The 26,604-nt window shown below is 37.8% G+C and overlaps 1 protein-coding gene across 3 annotated transcripts in view; it reads right to left on the reverse strand.

Moving 5' to 3' along the window:
• The window catches only part of ARHGAP24 (Rho GTPase activating protein 24), a 524,860-nt gene that overhangs the window by 413,245 nt on the left and 85,011 nt on the right, over positions 1–26,604 (reverse strand). For 2 of the 3 annotated variants that reach the window (XM_033214186.1, XM_033214185.1), the window contains exon 2: positions 11,723–11,922. In XM_033214186.1, the coding sequence (XP_033070077.1) occupies positions 11,723–11,902 (180 nt within the window). In that variant the 5' untranslated portion in view covers positions 11,903–11,922. Of the gene's footprint in view, positions 1–11,722; positions 11,923–12,263; positions 12,369–26,604 lie in introns of those variants that run through there. The other variant, XM_033214184.1, reaches the window with a different exon arrangement.

Consider the following 26,604-nt stretch of genomic DNA (forward strand, 5'->3'; position numbering starts at 1 on the left):
AGGTCAGTACTACGGCATTTACAATTCATATCTAAGTCAGTGAGCTCTTATCCATAGATTCAATTCTTTACCTGAAATTTTCTCAAGATTGGCCACAAAGTAGAACAAGTTTATCTGTACTATTTAATTCTAAACATGAGTGAAGAATTACATATTATTTAAGCATCTGTAATGCCATATCTAGAAAAACATGTTTAAGTAGAAATTCAGGTTCACAAAGATGAGTTAAGGATTCTGCTAATAAATAGAATTGATTCTATTAATCTTTTCTAATCAGCATGACACAAACATAAACAATAAGTCAGAAGAGAAATAATTTATCATAAGTTAAAATATATGTAAAGCTTATTATGCTATATTTTAGTACTTTAATATTTTAAAATATTAAAAGCATATTTGTGTATATGGCAAGGTACCTGGTTCATAAGCAGAATAGAATATTATTTCAAGTTAATAATCATAAGTCAGAAACAGGAAGGATTTTTACAATTGTGGAATAATTTATTGATGAGAAAATATTAGTTCCACTTATCTGGGAGAATAAAAAGTATGTACATTTGATTTATAAGAGGTAGTTTCAAAAATATAAGAGCATAACATAGGTTTTTGTAATGAGATTTTAAATAGGAATTATTCTATTGTCTCTGACAGGTTGCTGGAATCTAAAAGCTGAAATGAAGAGGTACTAAGTGCCTTACTCCTCTACGAGACAACAGAACAGCAGAACAGAATCAAACCCAGTTAGATACGATCACTGTGGCCAGAACCACTATCTGTCCTCCCCTTCCTGCTACAGGCAAAACATCTGAAAGGAGAGTCCATAACCCCCTTGAGTCAAGGAAGATAAAACCCCAGCAGTCACTGGCAACTGGAGAGACTGGGAGTTCGCGCCTCAGTTTGTTACATGCTGAGGCTGCTTTGCACTTATCCTTGAATAATAGACAAAAGAATTTGATAAAGTTTGTAGAGCAAAGAAAATTTGAGGGCTATGTGGAGGGGCCTGCAACACCATATTTGTCATGGCAACCATGTATGCATTTCCAGTGAGTTCATGTGAAATAATGAAAAGTGGGTCCCCAGGTGATGGGACTTCAGCAAGAAGCTGTGGGGTGCACTCCCAATTCTGAGAGCTAAAAGGTGAAGAAAAAGGACAAGATAAGTTCTTTTTGTCATATTTAACATCAGGCACCTGGGAAGTCAAGATGGTCATCAACAGCAACAAATTAGCCAGAAAGGCAGAAGCAACCAGTATGGACATGTAGTCCCCCAACATCAATGGGCTGTTAGACAGGGATTCGTTTGTCTTTGCTCACCTGTTCTCACCAGTTCTCAATAACAGAGACTTCAAAGACAAGGAAAGATTATCCAGCCCAGTTTCTCTGCCTCGGTCTCTCTCTCTCTCTCTCTCTCTCTCTCTCTCTCACACACACACACACACACACACACATACACACATAGACACACACACAGGGTGTGGAGGGACACAGATGAGATTTAAACCAAGTTTGAGGCTTGAGTTTTAAATTAGATTGAAATTGAATAAAAATCATCAGCATACATCCTCAAAAGGTTAAACATACAGTTACCATATGGTCCAGTCACTCCACTCCTAGGTGTATACTCAAGAGAAATGAAAACATATGGCTACACGAACACTTGTAAATGAATACTCAGAGCAGCATTATTTATAATAACTAAAAAGTGTAAACAACCCATATGTCCATCAACCGACAAATGGATTAAAAAATGTGTTATATTAATACAATGGAATATTTTTTTCAGCAAAACAAGAAATGAAGTATTGATAGCATGTTACAACATGAATGAACCTGGAAAACATTATGCTAAAAGAAAAAAAGCCAAATTTCAGAAAGTGAGAACAATAATTTTTGTATCCTGGTTGCTTCCTTGTACATAAAAAGTGATCCAAACATTCTAAAATTGTAATTTCGTAGTTCATAACTGATAGTCACCAAATGAATGAACACATGGTGATAGCTCTAAAAAACGAGAAACAGCTGGATTTAGGCAAGATAAAGCTAAAGAACAGAAGACACGAAAATTGAATAGCAAAAAATGAAAAAATACCTGAAAGAGAACAAGTAAGAAATGGCTATGAAATATTCAATATATCAAGGGCAAAAAAATAGGTTTTTAAAACACATTGCTGTAAACACCAAAAATGTAAATATTCAAATTATATTTTTACTCATTCTTTTTTTCCCCTAAAGTTTCTTCTCCTCTAGTTGGTATAATGGAAATTTTCCTGAGTTTGTGTTCATGAGATAGTCTGAATATGGACTACCTGGTTCTGTATATTGAACTGTATCACAAATACAAAAGCCTTCAGTTAATAAGAGTGAATGTGAGAATAGAACTGAAGGGATTCAACTCCAGTAGTTGTCCCTTCAAATTGGTGCTGAGAAACCAGAAAACCAGTGCTGCCTCTCGCTGGGGTAGCCGGTTTTGCAAACAGAATTCTTCAAGTCTCCTTGGCTGTCATCATAACCATTTTGATAAACTCTGAAGGAGCTCAAAAAAGTAATTTAAACAAAGAGAAAAGGCACACTACAAAGGAGAGTATTGTTCTGAAATCTTTCCGTGTAAGTTCAATGTTTGACAGCATAGGTGACAAGTGAAAACAAGTTATTTTCTGCTCTGAAGTTAGCATGACCAATGAAAAGCACCTCCTTGTAAATCGTACATGGGCTGATCATCTCTTATTCCCTTCATTATACAATTAATAAAGTATATATTATAGATCTTAACTTCTAAACTGCTGTATTAATACATCCTGATGGACAAAGATGGTAGAAATGATGATGATGATGATAGTAACATCAATAGCTTAATATTTATTAACTGCTTTATATATGGCCAGGTACTGTGTAAGCATTCTAGAAACATTATTTCATGTATTGTTAGCAACTATTCTGAGATAGGTATTTTATGATGTATATTTTACGGATGAGAATAATGTATTTTATGAACTTAGCCAAGCCCTATAGCTAGTAGGGAGTCTAGACTGAACCCAGGCAATCTGATTCCAGAAACTGCACAAAAAACAAGTGGACTCAACTGCTTCCCAGGAAAGTGCCTATACCAGACAAATCAATTCTGGAGAAAATTATGAGCATGAAAATGGTCTCACATGCCGTGATCCCTCTGCCCATCAATCTCTTTTTGTACAAGATATCCTCTGTGTTTTTCCATCTCAGGTGCCCTCTCCAGCAGCGACAGATTTTCTTAGCTCTTCCTCCTACAGTCAAAAGCGACATGAGGAGCAATTCCTGTAATTCCTGCTTACATGCTAGTGGAATGATGGCAGGTCAAGTATTTATCTATGGCATAGTTGCTTTTCATAATTTTTCCAGGGATTATATAATAATATGAAATAGTCAATTACAGGAGTTGCAGGACTGTCATAGAAGGCCTTTTTGGATAGGCAGGCATTTTGGATCCCTTCACAGTGAACTGTACATAGAATGAGTTCTATTTTAACTGTTTAGCTTTAAGTCTAATAAACCAAGAAAAATGGGCATATAAGGTAGGGAAAATTTAAGATCTCAAGATAAAATCTAAGATATTTACCACTGCTTCCTGGACTCTTAACAAACTTGCAACAAACTTGCCTCTGCTTTCTTCTCCAAATCTCTCTCTCTTCCTGTCCTTTTTCTTATGTATGGGAATACTTGACCATTATCGATTTCTAACAGTTTACCAAAGGACCATGGCCTACACCTTTTCTTTGCCATAAATACCACTCCAGCAGCTACGGATACCATCCTTCAATTCTCAGGTTAAATGGACATAGGCATGGGCAAGGACTTCATGTCTAAAACACCAAAAGCAACGGCAGCAAAAGCCAAAATTGACAAATGGGATCTCATTAAACTAAAGAGCTTCTGCACCGCAAAAGAAACTACCATCAGAGTGAACAGGCAACCTACAGAATGGGAGAAAATTTTTGCAACCTACTCATCTGACAAAGGGCTAATATCCAGAATCTACAAAGAACTCAAACAAATATACAAGAAAAAAACAAACAACCCCATCAAAAAGTGGGGAAAGGATATGAACAGACATTTCTCAAAAGAAGACATTCACACAGCCAACAGACACATGAAAAAATGCTCATCATCACTCGCCATCAGAGAAATGCAAATCAAAACCACAATGAGATACCATCTCACACCAGTTAGAATGGCAATCATTAAAAAGTCAGGAAACAACAGGTGTTGGAGAGGATGTGGAGAAATAGGAACACTTTTACACTGTTGGTGGGATTGTAAACTAGTTCAACCATTATGGAAAACAGTATGGCGATTCCTCAAGGATCTAGAACTAGATGTACCATATGACCCAGCCATTCCACTACTGGGTATATACCCAAAGGATTATAAATTACTCTACTACAAAGACACATGCACACGTATGTTTATTGCGGCACTATTCACAATAGCAAAGACTTGGAATCAACCCAAATGTCCATCTGTGACAGACTGGATTAAGAAAATGTGGCACATATACACCATGGAATACTATGCAGCCATAAAAAAGGATGAGTTTGTGTCCTTTGTAGGGACATGGATGCAGCTGGAAACCATCATTCTTAGCAAACTATCACAAGAAGAGAAAACCAAACACCGCATGTTCTCACTCATAGGTGGGAACTGAACAATGAGGAAACTTGGACTCAGGAAGGGGAACATCACACACTGGGGCCTATCGGAGGGGGGGGAGGGATTACCTTGGGGAGTTATACATGATATAAATGATGACTTGATGGGTGCTGACGAGTTGATGGGTGCAGCACACCAACATGGCACACTTATACATATGTAACAAACCTGCACGTTATGCACATGTACCCTAGAACTTAAAGTATAATAATAATAAAAAAAGAATTATCCCTTTGAGAAGTTCTCTCTGAATGTTGAAGTGGTGATAGGGGCTCCTCCTATGACTTCCAATGGTTTCCTATTTTATCTTTATTAAAATACTTATTCCATTGTATAATAACCATAATTATGCCTAATAACCACTGGAATTTAACTCCTTCTTCACAAATGCCTGGTATTACTTTAGTCACTTATAGCAGAGAGTTCTCACTGTCATGCTCCTCTGCTCCCAGGATCAATCTAGGTTTCATGTCCAGCCTCCTTTGCAGTTAGATGTGCTCATGTGACTCAGTGCTATCTAACTAACCAAATGTGAACAGAAGTGACAAGGGCCACTATCATGCCTGGTCCATCCGATCCTTTTAGGCAATACTCTATTTTATATCCCCATGGTGAATTTGGAAGCCAAAAGTTAAAATTGTAAAATCACTGGCAGCCTAGGTTTCTAAATAGTTGTTTGAAGCAAACTTTCCTTACTTACCTAGAATCATTTTGGACTTTCACCTGAGCTTCTTCTTTCTAAATCCTTATTTTGAGGGATCTATTTATATAAATAGTATTTTCCCTATTATATATTATAAATATATATATTTTATAAATATAAATATATATATTTCCTAGAATCTAGAATAATACCTGCAGGTACATTAGAAATCTATAAATATGTGTTCACTTAAATAAATCAAAAGAATGAGTAGTATTAATATCTTAAACAATAAATTCTATTTTTCTCATACTAATTTATAAAAATACTAATGTTGCTTTCATGCTTACCATGTACCAGTGCTTTCCAAAATCAGATACATAAAATGTCTTATTTAATCCCCAAAATAATATTATGAGACATTTACTATCATAATCTCATTATACAGATTAGTAAATTGAAGCTTATACCAGCTAATTCATTTGCCCAGTGTATCCAAATTAGTAACTATATGAGCTAAGATTCAATTCCAATAATTTTACTCTGCACTCTATGTCTTTATTCTTTAAAAAGTTATTCTTATATTGCTGTGTAGAGGAAAGCAATAAAATTTTAAATAACAGTTGAATAAAATAATATTTTATATAAATAATACTTTTGCTTTATATAATAATTTCTAGGAAAGTGCTAAGAGTTCTTAAGAATTTATGATGACGCATAGTACCATCTTAGTGTCATTTTAAACACCAAAAGACTCAGATGCTACCCAGAAAGTTAGTTTTAGATTTAAGGATGATATCTAAGTTTCAATGCTTCTAGTATTATTTTAAATACTTAATCGAGGCTTTGGCTTCATAAATGTTAACAGGAGAGCAATTGCCTTAGAGATTTCTAGATTTCATTAACACACGAGTTTGATTAAATATATAAAATGAGAGCTTACTCTTAAATCAGCAGTCAATCCTTGCACATTTAGAGGTCAACCTTCAGGTTATAATTCACTCTAAATCACTTTGTTCTCTAAGTTAAGAAAATCCATTGTGATCTAATACAGTGTCATCTTCATCATGTACAGAAAAAAACTTCCCCACATAATTGGATCAATATCTGTTGTAGAAAGTCTAGACCAGATTAATTGAGTTGGTGCCTGTTTGGATTTTAGTCATTTTATCAGGAGTTTCAGATTGGCTTCTGAAAATCGATGCCCTGCTGTGTCAAACTCTAGCACAAGCCTATGTCAGAGGCTTTCTCTAGTATGGCCAAGCTTGAGCCTTAGCTTTTATGTAAGTAGTAATATGCTACATAATAGAAGTAAAACAGGCATTTTACTTCTATTTAATAGGCAAATAAAAAAGTCATTAGGAAAATTTATCACTGGATTCACTTAACAAAACCTGCACGATTTCGTTATTTTTAAGATAACTATAATCATACTTCATCTCTGACTCGGCTGCTCCCCCCATGTTATTGTATTGACAAGGCCATGGTCATTTGTCATGATTAATGAAGCATGCAAGAACAGATATTGTCATGAATTCAGTTCAAATGTGTTTTAAGCCCTTTCTAATAGATATCCAAAGTCCTTGGGGGTGTGCGGTGTAGGGAGAAGATTCTTTTTTATAGATTCTTCTGTACAGTATGATTTTACAGTTTTTCCTCTGCATGTAAATACAATGAAATTTGTAAGATAAATTAAAATAGAAAACGTATTACTTAAAAAACTGGAAAACTTCAGCACTATAAAATGTTTATAGTAGTGGCCTGTGAGTGACAAGAATTATAGATGTAGTAATGTACTTTCAAAAATGGTCTACATGCATCACCTTCCTGTTTGTTTTTATAGAAACAATCAAAATCAACTTTATTTTTAAAATATGCTCTGAATAAAATCTGTATAAGTGCAAATACTTGTAGATAATGGATTCTGGAGACAGTTTTGAACTATAAAGTTGCTTTTTTCCTATTAAAAAATTACAGGATACTGAGGATGTTTAGTTTGATTTATATTAAATGTTAAATAGCTATATTATGAGATAAGTCTCTCATATATTGCCAGGTATTGTTGGCTAAGTGCTGGAAAGTCACTGTTTACAAATCAGGTGCTGTCTCCAGAGAGAGGATAGCCTTGAGGTACCTTTGCCTTTTACTCAAAAAGAAAATATAAGAAAAGTGGCAGTGAAACTTTCTAAGTTCTCAAATTTGTGCAGGTTGTTGAATATTTGGAAGGCAAAGTGCAAGTTGAATAAGAACATGAAACATTCATAGTAAGTTCAAATATTTAAGTACATAATGCACTAAATCAGATATAGTGTGTTCTCATAATAAAAATTGAAGACAGAGATGTAAGGAAAATCTAATTGAGAAACTCTTATTTATTAACTTAAGTTTTCAATGTATTAGGAAACAACTGTCATGATTCCTTTCTGAGATTAACATATTTGTGTAGTTTGAGTATCACAGGTGCTCTGGAAATAGCTTCTCATTGCCTACTAAGGAATCCCTTTTCCATTGGGGTCCCCCGTTTCTTTCTAACTACATTCTTGTCGTATATTCACCCTTGCAATATGGAGCTATCTATAGATATTTATTTTCTTTCCTCCATGTCTTTCGTCTGCTCTGAATTCCTTTCCCTAATTTATCTACCTGCAAAACTCACATCGACCTTCAAAATCCCAGGTCAGGGTCACCTCTTGCCTTATGCAGCCTTTCCCAAGCCCTCTAGACAGTCCTCACTCACTCCTTGCTACTAATTGTACCTATGTATTCATAGCAGTCAGCATTTTCAGGGTAGCCTGTTATGATTATAATTTTGCTTTCTCTCAACAGATGAGCAGTTTTTCAAAATAAGGATAATGATGGAGTTTGATTTGACTCTTTTTATTGAGTAAAATAACTCAGTGAAAATTTACTGTAATAAATTGAGAACTTTAACCAAGGACAACAAGGACATAAATTTCAAGGGTTTTTTACTCTCATTTTAGAAGTGCCTTCTAAGAAAGTAAAAAAACAAAAAGCAAGTTAAATTTATTGAATCTTTCCAGCTGGTTAGGAATGTTTAAAAGGATGAATTTTTGAAATTTTACTCATGATATTTTCTCCATATTATTGAAATAGCCCTCATCAAAATACATGAAGGCCAAGGGCATTCTTATGTTGGAAGCATTGAAGTGAAAAGAAGAAAGCAAGAAATATCTCTGACTAAAAGCAAAGGTAAAGAAAAGTTGAAGACTAATGAGAAGGCAAGGACGAAGCAGAAGGAGCACTGCATCTAGGAGCAAGAAAGTGACTCCTAGTTCTTCATCTATCACTCATTAACAACGTTCTTTTGGCTGTTACACACAGATATACACACAACCATATACATTCAATCATAAACACACAACTACAGAATGACAGGTTTTAGGACAAATTTTTTTCCACTTTCAACATTTTTCAAGGTTGCTCAATTATTCTCCATTTAGATGTTCTGATTCTTTAAAATATATTCTACAAAAATCACTGCAGGGCTTATTTAATGTGGCTTAAACTTTGTTGTTTTAAATAGTATGATTTTGATAGATGGAGTTGAAAATACTCAGTATTACTCACAGTACCTTGGTCCTGGCCCTGCTGCTGCATGGCTCTAGATACATTCCATTGACACATTAACTCATTTAAAAATATGCTATTAACAGTTACCATGTGCCAGGCATCTACTCTTACTTGGTCTATTTTAAGGGAAGAAATTAGCCCATTCATAGAACAATATAGAACGTTTGCATATTACAAACATTCCCTCTGATATAGAAATTGTCAGTTCTTAATCTGAATTTGTATGCGTGTGTTTAAACATCAGGGCAAAACATTAAAAAGTTCAAAGTTAAAATTTTCAGTGCTTGAATTGTATGAAAGTTAGTTAAAAAAGATAATTCAAAGTTATTTATCCCAAGGCTGGGCGCAGTGACTCACGCCTGTAATCCTAGCACTTTGGGAGGCTGAGGCGGGTAGATCATCTGAGGTCAGGAGTTCAAGACCAGCATGGCCAACATGGTGAAATCCCTGTCTCTACTAAAAATACAAAAAATTAGCCGGGTATGGTGGCGCACTCATGTAGTCCCAGCTACTTGGGGGCCTGAGACAGGAGAATCACTTGAACCCGGGAGGTGGAGGTTGCAGTGAGCTGAGATCGCACCACCATACTCCAGGCTGAGCTACAGAGTGAGACTCCATCTCAAAAGAAAAAAGAAAAAAAAGAAAGATAAAAGAATAAAGTTATTTATCCTACACTTTAACTGCTTTATTAATCACAAATCTTTAACAAATAATACATAGAATGAAAAATTTAAAAACATTTTTTAGGGGGGATGGTGATGGTCTACATTTGGTTTATAAAAGAATTAGTACTTTTTGGTCAATACGAGTCTATTTTGTTAATTTTAGTTATCGTAAGTCACAAATACTAGTAATACTAGGAACATGCTAATATAAAAATACTATTTAACTTGGAAATACTATGAATTAAGTAATTTTCATTTTGAGTAGATTTTTATTTGAATTAATCTGGAGTTTTTACATTATAAAATTTATATTTCCAATTTTTAATCAATATAACCACTAGAGTGCCTGCTAGTCATGAAGATACAGTGGATCCAAGCCTGTGGTCCGTGTTTCTCAAATTTGAGAATGTGCAAATGTCAGAGAACGTGCACATGAACTCTAGTTTGAGGAATTCTGCCCTAAATTGTTCAAAAAGGATATTATCATATTGCCTGAGATATGGCCCTCTATGCATTTTCTCACAGATAGTATTCACTGTGATCCTCCATAACGAAGTCCCCACATTGGACCCCTTAAATTCTGTCTTTTCACATTAACCTGATTCCTTTCTCTGAGTTTGGTAAAAATAATTTTATATTCAAGATAATACCTTAATCTGATTATTAGATAATTATAAAACAAGGTGCAATTAGAAAAGAACCATGGAGGGTAAGATAGGAGACAGAAGACTCCATTAATTTGCTTCTGATCTTTGAATGATTATATGATCTTGATTACATCACTTCATATCTCTAAGTCACAGTTTCCTCCTCTGTAAAAATAGTCCCCATATTCCCCACTGGTTTGCAATAACAGATGAAATAACAGATACGGAAAGTACTATAACTGTCATGATACCAATATGGGACCTTCTAAATTTATGTATAATGTCTTGGGCTAAAGCCATATGAACTCAGACTTGAGACAAATCATTAAAAGACTGTTTAACTTTGGGTAATCTGCATTACACATAAACCTTGGTGTTCATGCATAATTAGGGTTAATAATACCTACCTCATAGGATTATTTTAAATATTTCATAAGATAATATATGTAAATTTTTTGGCTGATGTCCAGCCCTGGCAAATGCCTAAAAAGTAGCAAATTCAAAAAAAATGACCAAGGTTTGTAGCATGTATTTTTATTGCTATTTTTAGGGAATTCAATTAGAGGAATGAGAACATTGTGAAATTATAATGCCTTAGGAATGTAAAATACTAAAGCAGAGACCTGGTCCAAATTCCTAATTAAGTTTCTTAACTTTAACACAAGAGGAAATAGCCTCAAGAACATACTGTTAGGGTTGTTTATATAAACGAATCTAAAATGTTTCTTCTCTCATGTATGTATCCTATAGATGTAGATGAAAAACACAGAAGTGATGCCTCAGTTTGCACATCCTCTCATCAACTGATAAGCCATGATCAATCTGAGAAAACTGTTGCAACTATAGAAATGCAGGTGAAGATGATTCTTCTCTCTCATTGCAGTCTTGAGACTTATGGTTGAGAAAATAAGTAAATAAGCAAATAAAGAACCACTAAGGAATTACAGAGCAACAGAGAGACTATTCACAGAGGAATGGGTACATTATGTATGCTGATTGAATGTATCAATGTCATTTGGTTTAGCACCACATCCATATTTTATGTAAGTTAAAGTATGGAGGGAAGCCTCTGAGAATCGATACTGAAAATGTCTCAGAAATTACTGAAAGTTGTGCCTACAGTTCTTCCTTCAAATCTGTGCTTTCCATTTACTCCTGAGAAAAAGAAAGATGTTTTGGCTACAATATATCTTTTAGCAGATGTTTATTAAAATTTTCTCATGAACTAAGTTTGCCAGAAGAACTGAGACATTCTCCTCTGGCTTAGTAAAAATTGAAATTAATATTAGATAAGTATAATTTGCCTCTTGACCTCAATTAGCAAATTTATTATCTCCAACTCAAAGCAAACAATGGGTAAAAGGGTGAAAGGTGACAATGAACTGAAGGAGACCGGGGAACTTTGGGTGGTCTCAGTCCCAATCAGTTTCCAGCAAATCCCTCTATTTCTTGGCTTTCTTAGGCCCTTAATGCTTTACATTTTCTCCTACTCACCAAGGGTTTGGTTTCATCTTCATCTTTGAAATAGTAGAGCTGATCCCCCTTGAGCACAAACCAGCGAGTATGCCAAGTCTTGACAAAGCCTCCTTGCTTCCGCAGCCACCCACACTTGATGGCATTCTGCCGCCCTTGGCCTTGTTGGGGGTTCTCCGTGGCGTCATTGTTCTCCTCCATTATCAAGCTGATGGACTTTCCTAGTTAGCAAACAAAAAGAAAGGAAAATAATGAGGTGCTCCGTTATATTCAACTCCCTTTTAAACCACTCTTCTCCGGAAAAAAAAATAAAAAAGAAAGAAAAAGAAAGAGAGGGAGAGGAGAGAGGAAAGAAAAGAAAGTAAAATAAAGAGAGGGAGAGGAGGGAAAGAAAGAAAGAAAAGAAAGAGAGAAAGAGAGAAGGAAAGAGAGAAAGAAAGAGGGAGAGAAAGAGAGAGAGAGAGCAAGGGAAGTGAAGGGAAGGAAAGGGGAAGGGAGAGGGAAAAGGGGTGAAAAATGTTCCTCAACTCGTTGGCCAAATTTCTAGACACAAACCACAGACCTGGCAACAATATGCACAGAGGAAACATGCAGAGAGCTTGTTTTGTCGTCCTGCCTTCTTAAATGAATTCAGCAGCTGAGTGGTGCTCTTTGTCCCTAGGTAGAACTGAAAAATGAGAAAGTTCTAGAGGTAATGTGTGAAGAAGGAATTTCTAAAAATAACCTAAGAAGAACTGAAAAATGAGAAAGTTCTAGAGGTAATGTGTGAAGAAGGAATTTCTAAAAACAAACTAAAACATAACTCTCAAGATTATGGCCTCTGTGTCTGTTGGGCACAGCCTAGGGCAGGCCCCTGCAGGCCTAGGTTTACCTGAGCAAGAGCTAGCCTGATATGTGTCCCCATTTCAAGAGACTATTTAGAAAACCTTAACGGAAGACATTTGTCTTACATAGGGGAACTTATCTCAAGGTGTTTCTACCCCCTGTTTCCCAGATTATTCCCTAGACAATTTCTTTGGCTGGTCAGGGATTCATACAGCTGAAAAAGTTTAAGAGAAAACCAAAAAAAAAAAAAAAAAAACCCAAAATACCTGCTTTTGCTAGTTTTTCCTATAGTTTTTTCCTTTCTCCTACAGCCATTCTCAAGCTTCAGGAGTCTGTGGTGTGTGCCAGTACATGACATGATGAGGAATATTTTAAGGTTATGTGTGAAGTAGTGTAAGGCCACACTACCTATACATAAGCAAGAAAATGAGTTCTTCATTGGAAAAATATTAACCAACAGGTGAGATGCTAAAACTGCTCCAGTAAAAACAGAGAAGGTGGACATTCTGGGGGAGCCAGGCACAAGTGCTTAAAAGAGATTTTCCTGTCCCGAAAGCTTCTTCCAAATTCTTACTAATGTTTATTTCTAAACATTTGTTCAGGAATTGGGAAGCCCTCTCTATCTCTTGTGTCTCTGATGAGGTTATAAAGATATTGATTATCTGATAAAACGTAGATTATTCCTGTCCAGGCATATAAACAAAGTCCCTGTTTTATCATTTCTGATCGATTCTGGAAGACAAGCTGTCTTTCTGTCCGGTCTTTATATTCACCACTAATTTTTTAACCAATTTGCATGTATACAATTCTACTTATAAATTCCATGAAGTTTCCATTGTCAGTCCTTGGTCATTTATGTTTCTTCCTTGAAGTCTCAGGGTCAAATCTTCCATTATTGTGATTCAAGTTCTCTCAATTTAGTCCTGCCATTCCTGTTGCAGGGATGAAGCAGAACCTTCGTTCTAATTACTTATTTTAATAACTTCAACCATCTTTGCAGAAGATTTGCCTCTTTCATTGGCATATATTTCAATCTATCACTATCCTTACCTTAATCTTCACCTCTTAAACTACTTTTAAACTTCAAGGAAGTCACTTGACTATTGTCTGTCTCATTCAATATGCACTTTTTTCCTTTCTTAAAAAAACAGGCCCCTGTCTCTACAATACATCTGGACACCTCCTTTGCCCTGTGGGGCATTCTGTGACCATAACCACTTATTGGAGAAAACATTCTTCCATCAGGTGTGTGCCCGTGTGGGTGCAGACTGGACCATACCTGATGCTTCCAATTTGCTATGCCCGCAGGGCAGGAACTTTCGTCTCCTTTCCTTCACAGTACCTGACCTACTATGACGAGCCAAGAACTCCATTCTAAATGAACAATTAATGCTGTAAGATAATTTAGATAGTAAGTATGCTTAGTTAGACCACCCTAAATAATCTTTTTCGTCTCCTGGTATTTAAACTGTTTAAATCTACACAACTTGCTGTTTCATCACTGCCTAATTATTCTTTGACCAAACACCTTAACTTAAAAAGTTAAATGGGACCTTAAAACAAACATTCCAACACACACACACACACATACACACACACACACCCTACAAACATGCACACAGAAATCTAGAATTCATTGCACAACAAATTATTTAGGCCCCTTATGTATTTTTTTCTTTCCTCTCCAATTCATGCTTTCTATTAAGTTTGAAAAATTCCCTCTAAAGTGCTTCAACGTTATTAGCAATCTACCATTGATAATACAAAAAGTACAAGTAGCTAATTTCCCTTTTGTGTACATTAATGCTGTAGTGAGAAATGTGTGTACACTAGAACATGGTTTCTGATTCCTTCTGCATATATTGTTTATAAGTCTGACCGAAGTCAATGACAATATTGCCCACTGAACTGACTATAATGCCTATACTTTTATGATTTCAGAATGCATCAGAAAGTGCTTTACTAATGCTAATTGAAGACTAATTGTAACAATTCATTAAAACAGAAATGAAAACAGACTTATACTTCTAAGGGAAAAAAATGCCACAACTATTGTTGGATGAGGAAAATTAAGTTTTACTAAAATAACCACAATTTGTATAGAGGTCTTAATATTTCTGGAAAAATAAAATTATTAAAATTCTATACTTCATCTTTAAAATGAGGATGCTGGACTGGATTATTTCCAACTATGGTCTCTTCTAGCACTCTGAAATCTATCATCTCTGTAATTCTGTAAGTGTAGGGACATCAGATATCCTTACTACTCAGTAGAATGTCTGGCATGCAGTGAAGCTCAATCAATGTTTGATGAAGTAATCAATTTTGTAATAGGTTTCATGCTAAGTATCTAAAAGTGAACACGATCTCCCTCTGAAATGTGATCTTCCCCCAAACCTGACAGTAGTAAATGACACCATGATACACCCAATTTCAAAGATAAATATATAGAAAACTGATCATTTGACTCCTGACTCTTCCTCACCCTGGATATCAAATCAATCAGTAAATTCAGAATGCCTCTAAAAATAGTTCAAATCCATCCCTTTGGCTTCATCTCTATTGCCACCTTATGGTGCAGTCCACTATTTTCTTTTGAGGAGATGATTCTAATAGCCTTCTGAGGAGTCTCACTGCTTCCATTTTTAGCCATAAACACAAACACACAGGTACATGCTCACACATATTTCATTCTCCAAAACGTAGCCAAAGTGAGCTTTTAAAAATTCAAATCAGATAAGGACTCTCAACATTTGAAAATGCTGTTGGCTTCCCACTGTACTTATTTCAAAATCCAGAGTCTTACCATGGCCAATAAGGCTCTGAATCATCTGGCACCTGTTTACCTCTCTAACCTAATCTCAGGCCACCTTCTCCCCATCCCTCCCAATACCATACACATACATACTTAACCACTCTTATCTCCTTTCAGTTCTGGAAACACCCAAGCTCCTTTATGCCTTGCTGCTTTCTGCCCAGAAAACTCTGCCTTGAGCTGTTTTCATGCTCAACTCCTTTTTATCTAAGTTTTGGCTTAAAATCTGTCTCTTCCAAAAAACCTTCACTAATCACCCTGTGAATTAGGTCACCTCTTTTTATTCTCTGTCACTGAACTGTGTCCCTTGTCTCCCTGGCACTTCTCTAAATTGCTATTTCTTTAGTTCTTTATTGTCTATTGCCCCACCAGGAGATCATAAGCTTCATGAAGTCAAGGACATGGCTTTCCTTACTAAGTATACCCAGTGCCTTTAATAGTGCTTACCTGGTACTCAGTAAACCTGTTGAATCTACAGATGGAGCTCTGCAATAATCACAACAGAATCTCTACAAAGAATATTCTAGAGGGTTCTTTTTCATTGCATTTAAAGCCTTAAAGAAAACTGTGTACATTAAGAACTTGACTTTTTTCCTTTGACATAGGAGACTTCAATTAGCATGAAAATTGTTCTTAAACACAATGTCAAAATCATTACACTTGAAAGAACCTGAAACTGCCCTTATGAAAAAAATATTCAGAATTTATACTTTTAGTTTTGGCAGGAAATACACATAACCAATTGTGGTTTAACATTAAGTACAGTTTATTCACTAAAATTCTCAGAGAATGATTTCACCGAATCTCTGCTGGGAAAATACTTTCACTGAAGTCAGGCCATGGTAGCTAGGTGGTATGTGAGATTACAAAATAGAACTATTACCTTGGTTAGAAAATCAACATAACGATGAACAAAGTAATCATCTAAACAAACAGTTATTCCAAGCTAAAACTAAAACAGAACTGAGAAATTAACCTGTGTCTGTATCAATTTTAAGATAAAAACCTTAATGATGGCTACTGTACCATGCCATAGCTAGACAGTTCTCAGCATTTGATGGGCTTGTAGCTTTTCAATTGTTTTCCAGAGGAGAAAACTGGTTTCTACATCTGTTTGTATGGTTTTCTTTTGCAACCAGATGGACCAAGAACACAACAGTATAACATGGTGCAATCAGAGATGAAACTCATGCTCCTAACAAACTCTTCTAAGAATCAAACAGTACACACATAGATATGTAGCTGTGTGACTTCAGCAAAGAATATATAAGCATGCATATAAATAAGGATGTAAATAAAGAGGATGCCATATACCACAGAGTTGCAATGTTTGAAATTACAATACCTTACTATACATGTTCAGCACACATGAGAGAATGAGATAGTAGGAGAGAGCTAGAGAAAAGGAAAAAGGGAGAGAGAACAACTTAAATAACACAGGCAATTCTACCACAATGCATCCACTCAATGAATGCATGCTCCCATGGCGAGGGTGAAGGGGAACAAATACATCTCCATGCTTTCAATCAATATCAGTTTCCTTGGCATCTGGTGGAGTATTTCACTGTATAAATGTGTTCTCAGAATTTGAGTGCACATGATTTCATACCTCATGTCCCCTCAATCAGTCAAAGAAACAGTGATCTGTCCTATTGTGGGGGAAGAAAACAAAACAAAACTGGCAATATTGGTAAAATATTACAACCTATGAGAGATTTGTGGGACTTTGAGAAGAAATTTTGATCACACTCAAATGTCACCATTTGCACTGACTTTAGAACATAAATCATTTTTAAGATGTGATTCCACGGTATGCAGTATATTACTACAGAGAGCCAATATTTACCTAAATTCTACTTTTTCTTATTTTAAACAAAATAGTTTATTTTATAGGTATTGCCAATAGGCTGGTTTGTCAAGTGGCAGGACATTGTATTGAGCTGTATGTCTACATACTAGATACACCCTTTCTATGCATAATTGTTCACACTACAAAAACTTACAAAAGGAATTAGATGGTATGTGCGTGTGTTTACAGGCATACATGTAAGTGCACATATGTGTATGGGTGTGTGTATGTGTGGGTGTATGGTGGGTGTGGGTATATATATATACCATGTATGTTCTGTCTAGAGCAGGAGTCCCCAACCCCCTGGGCTGCAGACCAGTACCAGTCCATGGCTGGCAAGGAATTGGGCCACACAGGAGGTGAGCTGTAGGCAAGCAAGCATTACTGCCTGAGCCTCATCTCCTGTCAGATCAGCAGTGGCATTAGATTGTCATAGAAGCTCAAACCCTATTGTGAACTGCCCAGCAGGGGATCTAGGTTGTGCGCTCCTTATGAGAATCTAACTAATGTCTAATGATCTGAAGTGGAACAGTTTCATCCCCAAACTATCTCCCCTTCGCCCCATGAAACTGGTCCCTGGTGTTAAAAAGTTGTGGACCACTGCTCTAGAGAACAAAATCTTTAAAGGCAAAATATTTATTGACATTCTTTTCTCATTTTTTAAATACTCAGTGCCATGGCTCTGGAAGCCATGTAAGCATATGCCTGCAGATCTGACATTCTTTGATGAAGCAAAGTACATAAAAGAGTGTTGCCATCCAGTGTTCAATAAAAAACCTGATTGTGCTATTATTAAAGTCAACCAGTGAAGTGATAGATTTATTTTTATTATTTCTCAGAACATTTCCTCAATAACTGTAGCTGTGTACCTGATTTAGAAGCTGGAACTCTTTTAGCATCCTAAATATTTAAATAATTTCAGGATAAAATGATGTAACAAGCATATTTTTCATGTAAGTCAGTCACCCCTGACTTGATTTAACATATTCAGATCTCTACTTTGGCTCAGCTGTGAATGTTGAATGTGAAAGTTGAATCCTACCAAATCTCTTCTTTGTCCATTTTCCAATTCCATCTAGATTTTCCCTGGATGCAATGAATGCCATCTCTCCTAACTCTCACTACCTATAGCAGAAGTTAGTGCCCCACAGAGAATCCTCTTACTTGTTGTTATGGACTGAATGTTTTGTGCCTTCCTAATTTGTATGTCGAAGTCCCAACCTTCAGTGTGATGGTATTTGGATATAGGGCCCTTGGGAGGTAATTAGGATTTGATGAGGTCATGAGGATGGGGTGCTGATCCAATGGGATTAGTGCCCTTATAAGAAGAGACACCAGAGAATTTGTGGTCTCTTTTTCTGCACCCACACAAAGAAGAGCTCTTGTGAGCACACAGCAGTATGGTGGTCACCTACAAGCCAAGAAAAGAGGCTTCAGAACAAAACCCACCTTACAAGCACCTTGATCTTAGACTTCCCTGACTCCAGAACTGTTAGAAATAAACTTCTCTTGTTTAAGCCACTCAGTCTATGGTATCTTGCTATGGAAGCCTGAGAAGAATAAGATACCTGCCATTGTACCCACTCCACTGCAGGGTCTGCATGTTGGCTGGTCACCACAAACCTTAGACAATGACTAACTAGAAAGGGAGTAACAAAGGCAGCCTTCTTGCCTCATAGGGAACTAACTTTGTGTTTCAGTCTGTGCTCCAGAGCTTCTGCATGAGATTAGGTCAAAGCCAGTTTATACTGAACTTGATTCCCCTGCCCCATCCTGCTTCCCTTACTCCCTTCTCCTGAGAGCACTCCATAATAAATTACTTGAGTAGTAATTCTCACCTCAAGCTCTGCTCTAGGAACTCTGGCCTTAGACTCTTCTAAGCTGCAGATGCTTCAACTTTTGTCACCCTCACTTCTCTTCCTAACTTCACCCATGGTAACAATAATAGTTCAACATTGAACTTAGTGTCTTTCTTGCCAAATGTGGCAAAGCCTATTGTTGCCTTCAATTTCTGCCCACTTTCCTTGTCCCATCATGCCATTCCTGATACTCTGCATCTCAGGTCTGGGGAAGACAGGAACACAATGAGGATGAATTTGTCAGTACCACCTCCTAGTTTATGGATGGTTGGCTGAAAGTAAGAGTGTGGTACAAGGATACTATTAGGGAGTACAAGTATAAACGGGAGGAATGCAAGTAGAAGATGGAAGCATAGGTGGTGGTAGAGAGAAGGGGCAAGAGTCAAGGACGAACATTTTCATTTCCATCACAAAAGTCTAAATCTCCATGTTCTACCCTGTGTCAGACATAAAATCATATAGTTATGTGGCTCAACCCTGAATAAAATCTTGTTCATACACAGAGACAGACACATGCACACACACACACACACACACACAAATTCACATAAAACTAAGTGTACTGAGAACGAGCAATACCCTTAGAACTCATGGAGTGCCTACTGTGTACAAGACACTGTGCAAATCCAGACCCATCATATCACTTTCCTTGATTACCATCATAGCCTTTTATTTAATCTAAATCCTGATTTCATTCCTAGCACACTGATATGATGGATTCTTTCCATAGCATTAGCAATTTCTTTAGAAAGCGAATCAAGTCATGTTACCACCATTCTAAAACTATCTAATAATTAAACATTTCCACTCAGAGTTAAATCCAAATTATTTGTCACAACCAATACGGCCCCAAACAATCCCTGCCTACCTTTCCTTGAATGCTTCCCTCACATCTTTGAACAGCTAATTTATCACCATTCAATTCTCAGTTCAAATGTTGCCTTATTATAGATGCCCCCCTCGGCCTCCCTTACTAGAAGCACCCCTCATCCCTTGCCACATTCTATCATATTTCCTTATTTTATTTTTTCCACAGCACACAAGAATCCCTTTTGTATTCGCTTTTCCTTGTCATTTCTCTGTATCCCCTATGGCACAAAAGCACCTTGAGGATGGAGGCCTTTTAACCAGTGTATTGAGCAGAGGTAGCAGAGAGTGTCCATTAAATACACAGGTCTGGTTCAAATGCATGAACACCTCCTAAGGCATAAAACTACCAAAAAGCATAAAACTATAAAATGGTTTAAAAATATACCAGATAGCTAAAGATTCATACAAGAGCAAGGATGCAGAGAAGGACATATAGAAGGTTTTGCAAACATGTGCATTTACCAAAAAGTACATAACGGAAAAATATTTAAATAATTAGATCTTAGTGACTTATAGTAAGGGGGAAAAAAGTAACTGCTAACTAAAGAAAATAGATGAGTTTTCCCAGTTCATTTTCTGTCCCCTCACTCTCCACCATACCATCTTTTTCTTGAAGAATAAATCAAAATGTGGTGCCTACAAGGGAATCAGTCCTCTAGGTCCAAAATAACAAAGGATGTAATAGAGATTGTTTTAGCACTGATATAAATTCCAGGAGCCTAAATATGTTTATGGGAAGCAATTGAATTTCTTAAAGTAGCTGGAAGGGCTTAGCACTTTCACGTGTGGTTTTTCTACTGCCTAGACATCATGGTTAACTTCTATTTATCCTTCAGGTATTCCACAAAGGCTTCCCTGGTGCCACCCCCACTCCACTCTGAAAGTTTCCTTTGCATGATACCATCCTGGACATGACACTTATCACATACAGACCATGTTTTTATTACTTCTCAGTGTTCTACACCACAATAGACTCCCTGGAACCCACCAGATGAACCAGAATATAATGAATGCTCAAATAATTATTAAATACATGGCAAACTGATGAATAAATGAATGAATGCTTCAATCCATCTTTGTGTTTCAGTCTTCAGGGTTTATATTAAAATTGACCGCAAAACCCTCAAAAATTCCTAGTACTGTACAAAAAAAATCATAAAACATTTGCCATTACTAGACACAAATGCAAGGACATCATGCCAAATTCTCTCATTTAAACCTAACCCAAATTTAGTGGCTTAAAGCTAAACTGAACACCAAAAACAATTGAGTCAAGTGGACTGCCATTTGTCTCACTGGATGCTACTCTTAATCATGATTTGAGTTAAAAACAAAGAAACATTTCTTCTTGAAAATGAAAAGTATAAGCATGAAAAGAACAGTGGGAATTAAATGAAGCAAAACAGCCGTGAATACAAAGTCAAAAATAGTCACCAGAAGGACATACCTGGGGGAACTTATGTGGTTATTTTCCTGAAGAAACACTGCAAAATCCTGTTGCTTGATTAAATTGTTCAGAACATCAAGAGAATAGACAATAGCAAAAAATGATGTGTATGTTGGGATTGATCAGGAACATCAATCTACATGTTATATTTTAAGCTTCAATGTTTCCATATTAATTTGCTAAGAAATCAAAATGACTTACAGAAATGAACCATAAAAAAGGAACTTTCTCCTAAGAATTTAGTTTTTGCTGTCTATTTAATGCCTCATACATTGTAGAGAGACTCTTTTCCCTCTTAAGATGGTTTTAATTCAACTAGAGAAAAAATCAGATATATATTAATTTTAATATATGTATAATACTTTAATATATACTTAGAACTGCCCTTCACCACCACAGTGATATCTGAAGGACAAATAAAAAAGACAACCATTGGAATTCCCCATGGTGATAACCTGAGTGAAAACAGAAATCAAATCAAAAGATATACTTTACTATTGATTGGGATTAAGAAAGAATTGCTGCTTGTCAAGCCCAAGGCAGATATTATTAATTAATCACCTATATTCACTCCCAGATGCCATCTCAATCCAGCATTCTAGGAAGTCACAACCAATTAATCATATATACAGAAAGGTAAGAAAGACTCTTTGTTAATTCAATTCTGTAAACAAACTACGAACTGAAGATATCCCTCAAATATCAAATAGAAACTCCGGTGCTCCTCCAAAAGCAATGCCATTTGAAACGGGAAATGATGAGAAATTCAACTTGTTTTAATGGAAAGCTTCAAGATAGCAACTATCATTTCTTTTTTTTGTTTGTTTGTTTGTTTTTTTGAGACGGAGTCTCGCGCTGTCACCCAGGCTGGAGTGCTGTGGCCGGATCTCAGCTCACTGCAAGCTCCGCCTCCCGGGTTCACGCCATTCTCCTGCCTCAGCCTCCCGAGTAGCTGGGACTACAGGCGCCGCCACCTCGCCCGGCTAGTTTTTTGTAGTTTTTAGTAGAGACGGGGTTTCACCGTGTTAGTCAGGATGGTCTCGATCTCCTGACCTCGTGATCCGCCCGTCTCGGCCTCCCAAAGTGCTAGGATTACAGGCTTGAGCCACCGCGCCCGGCCAGCAACTATCATTTCATCATATGGCCACAGAGAAACAAAGAAAACAAGCCTGAAGCAGGAAAGATGAAAAGGAGTTGGATGTCTCTTATTTTATATTTATTAATTGAATCTGTGACTAGATCCTTCAAAATAAGATCAGAAACATGATGTTATAAACATCTCAATTTTTAAGCTTTTGTGTATACTCCACTCCCTCACCCATAGTTATTAATATGATTTTGTTTTGAAAAACTGTCACAAAGAAAAAAAAATTGGGGAGGTCCAGAAGGGTTGTGAAGATGTTGGTCAAAATATACAAAATGACAATTAGACAGGAGGAAATGTTCAAGAGGTCTATTGTATAGCATGACTATAACAATGTATTGTTTTCTTGAAAATTGCTAAGAGTAGATCTCAAGTGTTCTCATCACAAAAAATAAGGATGTGAGGTAATGTTTATGTTAATTTGTTCAATTTAGCCATTCCAGAATGTATGTGTATTTCCAAACATGATGTTGTACATGGCCAATGTATATAATGTTTATTTGTCAATTAAAATTAACTCATTCATTAATTTTTAAAAGAGGTTTTCTACACCTAAATCTGAAAAGTAATGGGATTATAGTACCCAAGGTATGGGAGAGCAACGGCAGTCATGAAGGAGAGCTTTATGCACATAGCAGAGAGAATTGGGAGAGGAAAGCTGAAGCCTACATGATACTCAGAAAGTCAACTGGGTCCTTTCCTCATTATGGGGAAATGACCTCTGTGCCTATAATTTATAGAGCCCCTCCAGCACTTTCCCTGATGCCCATAATTTTTAAGCTAAGATGAAAGCTTTCCTGAAACACTACTTTTAATATCAGGTTCCTTTAGTGAGTCTGACCAAAAGAATCAAATGTTGTCGATTGCATTATCATTTCAAGCCCCTCAGTGGGGCCAGCTTTTTATTCAACTACACTTCAAAGAAAATACTTTACAAGTGGGTAACGTTGATGGAGATAGTCATTTGTCTACAATGAACTCTCCAATTTTCTCCTTCAAATGAAAGCCCCAAGGTACTTAATGATTCCCAATAAAAACCACTCATTTTTGTCAATTAATCCTGTGGGTGGAACATCATCAGGCTTGCTCTAAAGCCCAGCAAAATGACTAGGCTTTCTAAGTATATAAATCTTGTCCTAATCACTAAGCCACAGTTGCTCTCCCAGTGGTTTATTATATGGAGGTATGGACAATATGACTTTTTTTTTATTAGAATCTGAGGAAGGTAGGGAAAAACTTTTGTCAAGTGAAAATAATAGCATCATTCACATTATGGTAGACTTTGATGTGTTAAACTGTGATCTTTGATGAAGTGCTGCTATTCACATATAATTTGAACATATTTTAGCACTTCAAAATATCTGATTATTTCACACTTTAGTTTTAGATATGTTAAATAGAAATCTAACTTTACTGCACCTGAATACATTTAATCAGCAGTTTAGAGAAGGATAAATAAATCTTCTACATAAAAAAAAGTTTTAAATTAAGAAGTTTGATGGCACATATGTTATTTGAAGTATCCAAAAGCCTGTCTCTGAGGACTCCCCTCTTCCTCATGCTATGTTGTTCTCGTTGGTGCCACCATCCCTTTGCTAAAGGGATGGGCTTGAACTTAGTTACTCATGGAACCTGAGCTCCCTAGCAACAGTGACTGGCCCAGGAAATGGACATATGACTCAGACAGTGCCAAATAGAGTCTTCCCTTAGGATAGGAAAGACACTGAAAGGATGAGCATCTGAGGTTGGCGGCATTCATCTTCCCTTTTAGCAAAGCCATTTGTAAAATGAAGATGTGCAGAGACAAGCTGATGTGAGAGAGGAATGGAGAGAGAACCCAAATAAATTTGTAACCTGAGGAAAAGGAGTGATTCGCTTAGAAAGGATAAAGAAAGTAATAACATAAAAAATTATAAAGCAGACTTCATTAAAGATAAAAAATGTGTGCTCAACAAAAGACATCACTAAGAAAATGTAGTCTTCTGCAACTGGAGGAATTGGGAGATCCACAGGGAAAATGCCAGGATACCTGGCAGCTAGGAAATGATTACAGAAATATTGCTACATGGAGGCCAAGATGGCTGACTAGCAGCAGCTAGTGTGCACTGCTCTCATGGAAAGAATAAAGAGTGGTGGGTGGACACTAGCTCTTCAACCGCAACATCCCAGGTGAACACATTGGGCTTCATCAGGGAAACAGCATGACTCACAGAAAACAGAGAAGAGCAAGACAGGAAAACTGCCCACCTAGAGTGGCACAGAGCCAGGGGAGTCACCACACTGGGGAAACAGTAAGTAAGTGAGAGTCCTTAGGGACCCATACTTCTGCCACTTCTGCTCAGGAGATCCCGGCAAACTTGCCTGCTGGGCCCTCCAGACCAACACAGAGAGCTACATGGGAGTCTGGGCAGAGCCTCATTCAGGCACACAGGGAGTCCTGGGAGCCTTGGATCCTCGGGCATCCTGGCACCAGTGGCTGCAGGTTCAGCAATGGGGAAGGCCAGTCTCCCTCACATGCCTGCAGGAAAGGAATCAAATCCACAGAGCTGAGCAGTGATGGACTGCAAGCCTTGCCTCCACTGCACCTTGCAAGACAAGGCCCATTGGCCTGGGGTGCTGGTGAGACCACTCCAGCCCCACCTGAGTTCTTGGGCAGGGAGCAGCTCTGCACTTCCCTGGGACAGAGCTCCCAGAGGGAGAGGTAGCCTGCCGTTTTTGCTTCTCTACAACCCACCCTCCTGTTGCTCTCAGGCTCCAGAGGGTGTACAATGATTGGGGATTCTCCCAGACCCCCAGCAGAACTGCCTTATGGAAAAGGAACAAGACTGTGCTCCATGTAGGTCTCCATTTCTGCTACTCCTCACTGGGCAGGGCCTCCAAACCTGGGACTTCAGTGACCCCCTCCTGGGCTCTCAGAATGCTAGCAGCTCTGCACTTTCCTGGGGATAGATCTCCTAGAGGGAGGCAGGGCACCATTTTTTCTGTCCTGCAGCCCTTCCTCATATTGCCCTCACACTCAGGGGGGAGTGTAGTGGTTGGGGACCTATGTAGATGCCCAGCACAGTGCAGCCACCTTACAGAAAAGCAGCCAGACTATTTTCCACATGGGTCCCCACCTACCCTACCCTTCACTTGGCAGTGCCTGTTGACCTGGGCCCCCAATATGATTAACCTGCCCCCACCTGAACACTTTAGTCAGTGGTGGCTCTGCATTTCTCTGAGGAGGAAATCCTAGAGACAACCCACAGCATGTATGACTTTGCATTGCAGTGGTACTGCCCTGACTCTCCTCGGGCTGGGGAAGGAACAAAGGGTCTGGTTGCTATGCTGAAACCTCCAGCAAGCTGCAGCCTTCATATGGAGAGGAGCCCAGTCTCTCTTTCCAGCGAGTTCCCACACCCTACTCTTCACCAGGCAGGGTCCTTGGCTCAAGACTACTGAACAGTTCCTCCACCCCCAACTGAGCATTCCCATTGTTAATGGCTCTGTGCTTCCCTGGGGAGGTGATCCCAGAGGCAACCAACAGCTCCTCTGCACCTGACGCCCTCAGTCTGGGGAAGAAATAAAGAACCTGAGGGTTTCACTCATACTTGTAGCACACCACAGTTATATACAGAGAGGAGCTCAGGCTCTCTTTTCTGTGAGTCCTCAATCCCCCACTCTTTACAAAGTGGGGCCCCAAGCTTGGGCCAGCAGTTGCAGTCACCCCCACCCACGAGCTGAACATTCCCAGTAGCAGTGGCTCTGTGTGTCTCTTGAGATGAAGCTCCCAGAGAAAACCAAACGCCCCTCTGCCACTGCCACTGCAGTGGTACTGTCCTTAGTGCCCTCAGACTGGAAAAGGAGCAAAGACTCTGAGTGATTTAACCACATCTCCAGCAAGCTACTGCTGTCCTAAAAAGAAGAAGCCAGTCAGTTTCCCCCATGAGCTGCCTGGCCTCTCTGCTCATCAATAGGCAGGATCCCCTAGTTTGAGTCCACAATGCAGCTATCCCACCCCAACTGGGAGTGGTTCTGCTTTTTTCTGAGATGGAGCCCTGAAAGACAAGTGAAAGGCCCTCTTCCACATGTCTCTACCCATGGCAAGGTCCCTT

Source organism: Trachypithecus francoisi, unplaced genomic scaffold (genome assembly GCF_009764315.1).
Source record: "Trachypithecus francoisi isolate TF-2019V2 unplaced genomic scaffold, Tfra_2.0 Lachesis_group1, whole genome shotgun sequence".
Classification (NCBI taxonomy): Eukaryota; Metazoa; Chordata; class Mammalia; order Primates; family Cercopithecidae; genus Trachypithecus; species Trachypithecus francoisi.